Here is a 7,854-nt window from a genome sequence, read left to right as displayed (position 1 = left end):
AGTGCCCCACATCCTGCCCAGACACCACTAAGAAATTACAGGATGGTTGAAACAATAATAAATTGGTTAAAAGACACAGGGAGTAAAAGTAAGCTTTCTTTGGCATTACCTTTCTCAAGGAGGAAGAACCCCCCTCTTTAATGGGTCTCCTACATGATACAGAATGTGTCTTTCCAAGAAGTTAAAATCCTAAAATTCTCTTACTTTCACTATAATAAGATTAAGGCAGAATACGTACAGTATGAGGGATGAAGAAAACAAAGATAACTCTCTTAGAAGATAAATAATTTATAAACCACCAACTGCTCCTTAAGTGGAAAAATTTAATTGTATTTATGTTTTTTATTTTAGGGTATGAGGTTTGAACTCGGGTCCTTGAACTTACTAAGCAAGTGCTCTAACCATTGAGCAACACCTCCAGCCCCAAGTGGAAGAATTTAAAAGGGAAAAAGTTATTAGCATGTTAGATGGAAACTCCTTTGTATAATTACTCAAAGATATGTGTGTGTGTATATATATATATATATATATATATATATATATATAAAATTTAATGTGAACATACCTTAAGAGGGGTTACAATTACATGGGAGATAGTGAGTACATTTCTTATCAAGCATTGTTGCCTCCTCCTTTGTTTCCCCTTCCCATCCCTTCCCCTCTCCACCCCCCACCCCCATGCCCTCCTATACTTTGGTTTATGAATAGGATATTCTCTTCCATATTGTCTAGTTGGACATAGGAGTGCTATTGATTTTTGTGCCCTGATTTGCTCCTACTCACCTTAGTGCCCACCAAGCCTCCTTCTGAGTTGGAGCTCTGCTTACCTGCTTAATCTGAGCCCCCTGAAAGCTGAGAGCAGCCATCCAGGAGGTGCAATCCATCCAAGTTCCCTCCCTGCTCTGCAGATGCATTTTTTCTGAAACTTGCACTTGACTCAACCCAACCAGAGGCTAGAGACCAGTGAAACTTCTCCAGAGCACACAGGGACACAGGAAGCAGGCGGGACTAAGAGGAGGATGGAATTGTGACGTTTCAATGTCCCCACCACCACCACCACAAGAGTCCTGGGCCCAGCCTTGCCTGAGCGGAGGTCTGCACATTAGAGGCCTCGTAGAGCAGGCAGCAGGCATGAAAGGGTGTCTTTCCTGCTGTCCCCAGGATGTCTGAGCTGGAGAAGGTGCTGGTTGCCCTCCTTGACGTCTTCCACCAGTACTCTGGAAGGGAAGGTGACAAGCACAAGCTGAAGAAGTCTGAACTGAAGGCCCTCATCAACAGTGAGCTCTCCCACTTCCTGGAGGTGAGTCTCCCCTTGGGAAACCCACAGCCCACCTGTGTGCCTTTCCAGGCATTGAACTACCTATGCCAGGCCAGAGCAATGGCGAGCACATGTAAGCCCAGCTGTTAGGAGTCTGATGACCATCGGGCCCCCCTGGGCTCAAAACAAAGACAAACAAAATCCACCTTACACTTTCTCTTCTGAGCTGCCCTGATAGGGTTCTGATCATATATAGATTTTTGGGTTGCTTCTAGACATTGATTTGAACAGCTGGGAGTCAAGGCTAAAATGGGCCACTGTTTCCATTTCCCTGTCATCTGTCCCTGAAAATCAAGGACTGACAGGTGACTATGACAGCAGAATGGGATGGGAAAACATGTATGGCCTGTCAGAGCCCAAGTGGACACATGAGAAAACAAGTAGGTGGCTGGGGCAGTATTGTGAATTTGAGAGACTGGACAAACATAGTGACTCCCCGTCTCAACAGAGGTAGGAGGAGGAGAGTGAAAGAATCAAGAGAAAGGCAGAGAGACAAACAGAAAGACAGAGACAGAGAGAGGCTAGGCACTGGTGGCTCACACCTGTAATTGCAGCTACTCAGGAGGCTGAGATCTGAGGATTGAGGTTTGAAGGCAGCCCAGGAAGACAAATATTTAAGACTCTATCACCAATTAACCACCAGAAATCTGGAAGTGGAGCTGTGGCTCAAATGGTAGAGCACTAGCCTTGAGCACAAAAGCTTAGGGACAGTGCCCAGGCCTCGAGTTCCTGTTTCAGTGTAAGCACAAGAAAAATGAACTTTGGTGAAAGGATACCTTTGGGCTTTATTACAGATGTTTAGTATTTAGAGATAAAAGATGCCACATGTTCAATAAATACGAAGCACCTGATAATTTAATACTGTGAGCGCTGCAGGCCCACACCTGACACACCTTTTGGAAGCCAGAAGCCCCTCAAGGGGGCTCCAGGAATACAGAACACTGGGAGGAACTTTCTTCTGTTTGGGCTCCTATCAGAAAGCTGTGGCAGCCCCTGGAGGCCTCTCTGGCTGGGGCCTATCTGGACACTTGAGTCTGCTGCCCTGGTCCTCGCCAACCTGGGCTCCCATACAATCCATCTACTTCCTACGTCTCCTGGTGCTCTGAATCAACACTGCTGCTCACCTGAAGGCCAATGGGCTGGTGGAGTCCTGTGTGGACTGGACTTACTGCAGCAAGGGATTTCCTCGGTTGTAGAAGTGACCGCCCCTGCTAGGAAGCAATGGCCAGGAAACAAAGTGGGGCATACTTGTCTGACCAAAGGCCCAGCCTGGGGATGGGTCCAAGACACTGGGATGGCGCCCTATCAGACGGTAATGGAAAGATGAGAGTCCATGCTACCCGGGTGGCTGGCTGGGCTCTCCTGCCCTACCCTACTTAACTCCATTGTTAAGAAGCAAAGCTTGCTGGGGAATTCCCACACCTGAGTCTGGGACTGCTTTCCTCATTTAGGGTCACACAAAACAATCTATGTGACCAGTATGCCCCACCAATTCTGTCTTTTGATTTAATAAAAAAATGTCCTAGCTGATCTCTATAAAAAAAAATTACAATAAGGATGAACCTTCACTACATTAACAACAGAAAGCTCAGGAGCATCAAAAGTTCATTTTTTCTTTTGAGACATTTGCTCAGACCAACACAGACTTATCAGATCAAGCCCTTATTACATAGTGAAAGCTCAACAAATAGTAGCTAATAATAGCATCTATTACTGATTTTAAAACAGAAAACGTTACCATAGAGGACCCACAATTTATTACTGGTAACTCAAGGTATACCAAAGTATCACGAACACTTGCTGGCCTGGTTTTATTTTTTTATTTTTATTTTTTATTGTGAAAATACCCACAGAGGGGTTACAATTACATGGGTAAGATAATGAGTACATTTCTTATCAAGCATTGTAGCCTCCTCCTTTGTTTCCCCTTCCCATCCCTTCGCATCCCCCCCTTCCCCCCACCAAAGTTGTAAAGTTCGTTTTCCACATAACGACTTGTACATCTCATGGTTGCAATGTGTCCTCCTGTATCCCTGTTTTAACTATTTGTTTTTTCCCTTCCCCTCCACATATACCAGCATTATATAGTGAAAGCAGGGGTTATACCATGGGAGAGGGACAGACAAAGCAATAAAGACATATCTTATAAATATGTTAGAAACAATAGCATGAAAGATCTCTTTCTTTTTTCTTTGTCAGTCGTGGGGCTTGAGCTCTAGGCCTGGGAGCTGGCTGGCCTGGTTTTAGCAGTGTAATTTCAGTTTGAAAGCAAACCTAATGTGTCTGTCAGTTTTTTATTACTGTGACAAAAATATCTGAGAAATTACCTGAGGAAAGACATATTTTGGATCTGTTGGTTTGGGCCATGTTGAGGAGCAAATGGTGGCTCAAAGCTGCCCACCTGCCAGCATCTGGGAAGTGAAGAAAGGAAGGACTAGGGTCTCGATGTCCCCTCTGAGGACACACCTAGCAAGATAACTTCTTCCCGCGAGGCCCCCACCTCCTGAAGGTCCCACTACCTTTCAGAGGCACAACAGGCAGGGAACCGAGCCTTCAGCTTATGAGCTTTTGGAGAACATTGTAAATCCAAACCCTGGCCTCTGAGGTGTATTACAAGGCGCAGCCTACGTGCACAGCAATCACCAGTGGACCTTTCATAATACTTGACCTTACTGGGGTCTGAACCTCAGCATCTTGCATTTGCTAGGCAAGAGCTCTGCCAACTGGGCAAAGCCCCAACTTTGAACCCTTTGGATTCAGAGATGCCTGAGAGTCAGTGTTCCAGGCCCAGATTCTCTCCACCGTGTTTGAAACCCTGTACTATGACCACACATCACCTAGTTACCTCGCCATGTATTTGGCTCTGGTGTCAGGCAGGACTATCAGGAAAGGCCTCCAAACAGCTTAAAAAAAAGAACCCAACTTGAATGGGAGAAAGAATGTAGGAATTAGCATTTCCAAGTGTCCCCAAGCATTTCAGGAAAATATTAAAATCCACTGAAACCATTACCAGAGAGAACCCCTACCCCAGAAATGAAACTCAGGAACACCAAAAGTTCATCTCTTTTCTTTATTTTCACATGTGTTTTGATAATACCCTGAAGATGTTTACATACTCACTGTTCTATTCTTTTTCAGTGTCCACGGTCCCACTGGATTTATTTATTTTTGCCAGTCCTGGAGCTTGAACTCAGGACCTGGGCATTGTCCTTGAGCCTCTCTGTGCTTAAGGCTAGTGCTCTACCACTTGAGCTACAGCACCACTTCCTGCTTTTTCTGTGTATGTGGTACTGAGGAATTGAACCCAGGGTTTCATGCATGCTAGGCGAGCACTCTACCACTAAGCCATCTTCCCAGCCCCTGTTCCACAGGATTTAAAGGAGGAAAGACATAGACTCCCAGAGAGTTTTGCGTGGCCAATAGTTCCCTGGTCACAGGAGAAATCTTTTCCGGTATTTTGCATTTGTTTTAGGATTATTTCTGATACAAACTGTCAGCCAAGCAATGTTGAATCACTTTGTGATGGCTACATATTCCACTTAAAATTAAGTTGGACAACTTTTCCTATCACTTTTAAGAAATCAAAGAGCAGGAGGTTGTGGACAAAGTCATGGAAACACTGGATGAAGATGGAGATGGAGAATGTGACTTTCAGGAATTTATGGCCTTTATTGCTATGGTGACCACTGCCTACCATGAGTTCTTTGAACATGAGTGAGATAAAGAACCACGCTGTTCCTGCACCAGAGATGAAGTTCATAGCAGGAACCCAAGCACAAAGGCTTTCAGGCTTATCAGACCCAAACTCTCCAGCCATATGTAGCTAATTAGGAGGCTTGATGTGCTATGTGAAAATTTGAAACTCCCTTCCCAAAGTCTGTTTTAAATTGCTGCAACATTGTATCTGCTGTAGCAGCCATTTGTATAAGCTGACTGGTCCCAAGGACTGAGCATTGTGTCAGTCGTAAAGCATATGCTATACAGGCAACCATAGCTCTGCGGAACACTAACCCAGAAAGGACAAACCGATCAACTACCAAAAGCAACCCTGCGAAGTAGCAGCCTAAAATCGTGACGCTTTGCACAGCACCCGAAAAGCTGCTCTTCCTTACATCTATTCATTAGTACAGACAGAGTCCAGCCGTCTCTGGCAAAGAGCATAGTCACATTTAAACCCTTTGCCTGGGGTGAGTTGTCATTACTGACTAAATATTTGATGCCATGAGTTCTAAATGGAAAACAATGTCTTACAAACCAAATGCTGATATTTCACCTCAGAACTGACCATCACTATTTTATAGTTAGTAGAATCCTCCTTCTAGAATGATCCTCTACTGGTCCTGTGGGACATGTGTGTAGAAGGAGCCTGCTCAGAACCTAAGACCAGGTTTAGGTTCTATCTTTCCAGGTCATTGTGCTGCAAGCAATTTTGATTACTTTGGCATCCTCTGCTGTCTGTAAAGCAGGTGCCCATGAAGCTGAGTGGCATGTGAGTGGAGGGGGACTGGATGTGTTCCTCTGTTGCTGGAGGTCAGTCCTGACCTACTTCTGCCAAGAGCATCTGGTCACTGCTCGCCCAGAGTCAAGAGACACAGGAGGCTGATCTTGATGCTTTTGAAAACTCACATTCAAATAAATCATGTTTCAAGCAATTCAAGCGACAAATAACAAATTACAGATATTACAAGTTACTTCAAGGAAAACTCAAATTAATCATATCAACCTTTTTCCCATTTATGTTTTTCAGTGGTGGTGGTGTTTGTTTTTAAGGAAACAGACTTGGGAAGCAACCAAGCAGGGCATCTGCATTAAATAAAAAGAACACTATACTGATTCTCCACAGCCGCTGAGTAAGAAATAGAAACTACTTGCAGAAAGGGACAAAAAGTCCCACAGTGGGACTTCCGGGCTTCACTCTATTTTCAGACACTGCCCGAGGCCAGGGGAGAGGCAGCCGGGGATCCTGGACGTTCCGAAGGCCTCTCCCTGTCTGGAAGCACCATGAGGCTCTACTAGGGAACCAGCCTGGCTGGGTCACATGTTCACCCTCTCATTGCTATTAGAATTCCATCACTTAGATCACAGTTTTAGAAATTTCAGTCTGTGAGGGTAGGGAGGGTGTGTCAGGGAGGTGTCCAAAAGCAGTGCAGGAACTGGGGAATGCACATAACCTTCAAAGATAACCCAGAGACCGACCTTCTTCATCAAGAGCCCACCTCATCCATCATCACCCCAGATAGTATTCAAACAGTAAGACCTCCCTTCTTTCTCCCCCAAAGGCTCCTGACCATTCAATAATACAAGGTGCATTCAGTCCCTATCCAAGAGTCCTCAAAGTCTTCACAATTCTGAATGACGATCGGCTTTGTTCTAGTAACTCCATGTTGCTCCCATGCTCACTGACCCCTCCCCTGAGGGCCCCTCCTGGTGCTCAGGAAAAGCTCACCCTGGAGGGGACGGTGCCGCACCACAGATCCCCTCCTCTACTCTTTCTGAGGGTCAGTCGCCTCTTGACCACCCCTCCTCAGATCCAAGCTGCCAAAGGAGCCCATGTCAGGCCCCCCACCTCTACCCTGCTGGCCACACCTCCGCACCTCACCATTGCCCCTCTGCTGGCGAGTGACCCCTAACTATAGGCCTTCTGTCTCTCCTTTGGCTTGGCACCATGCCAGAGGGATTCCCCTACACCTTTTAGCCAGTCTCTTCTCATCTGGGGGACATCTGAAGAGAATTTGACTCTGTCCCTGTGGACTCCTCCGTACTCCTCAGACAGTGGGGGGTGCCCTGGGCTCTGCGCTCCGCTCCTCATATGCTAGTTACAGGATCTCTCTCTGCCATTAATATGGGCTGTTACACACTACAGCCTGCTCTCAGGTGCAGCCTGGAAGATTGGCTATCCCAACTAAACTCTTTTCTGCCTGAGCCACATGGTGGTATCCTTTCGGCAACCCTTACCTCTGGTGCTGACACCCAGGAGGGGACAGTGATGCGCCATAGGCTTCTCTTTCTGAGGGTCAGTCTGACCCCCCCCAAAGCCCAAACTACCAAAGGAACCCCACATCGGACCTCCCACCTCTACCACTGCTGGCAGCACATCTACATCACACCGTCTGCCCTCTATGTCTGGTGAGGGGCTTCTATCTACTGGCCCTCTGTCTGTCTTGTCTCTCGACATGATGCCATGCCAGAGGGATCCCCTGTGCCTTTTGGCCAGTCTCTTCTTGGTTCAGGATACCTGAAGTGAGAATTTGACTCTCACTCTGAGACTTCAGGTAGACAGGAACACCTTCCATCTGCTACCTCTTCATCTTCTACAGACCTACCAGACTCCTCGTGTTTCTTATTCCAATGGGGTCTCAACAATCTCTCCAGAGCTGACACACTCACAGGACCTGACTCCTGACCTCTCACTGGGGCTCAGGGGGTCTGAATGACTCACAACCTCTCACCGGGGCTCAGGGGGTCTGACTCCTGACCTCTCACCGGGGCTCAGGGGGTCTGACTCCTGACCTCTCACCGGGGCTCAGGGGGTCTGA

General features: G+C 46.7%; 1 protein-coding gene across 1 annotated transcript; it reads left to right on the top strand.

The window, feature by feature from the left end:
* Positions 1-1,153: 1,153 nt before the first annotated feature.
* On the top strand, positions 1,154-5,394 carry S100b (S100 calcium binding protein B). Its single transcript, XM_013032907.1, has 2 exons — positions 1,154-1,304; positions 4,897-5,394. Exons 1-2 carry the CDS (start codon positions 1,163-1,165, stop codon positions 5,034-5,036), a joined length of 282 nt encoding a protein of 93 aa, XP_012888361.1. The 5' UTR covers positions 1,154-1,162; the 3' UTR covers positions 5,037-5,394.
* Positions 5,395-7,854: the final 2,460 nt, after the last annotated feature.

Source organism: Dipodomys ordii, unplaced genomic scaffold (assembly GCF_000151885.1).
Source record: "Dipodomys ordii isolate 6190 unplaced genomic scaffold, Dord_2.0 Scaffold159, whole genome shotgun sequence".
In the NCBI taxonomy this organism is placed as follows: Eukaryota; Metazoa; Chordata; class Mammalia; order Rodentia; family Heteromyidae; genus Dipodomys; species Dipodomys ordii.
The sequence above is the reverse complement of the archived record's forward strand: the minus strand, read 5'-3'. Positions and strand labels throughout refer to the sequence as shown.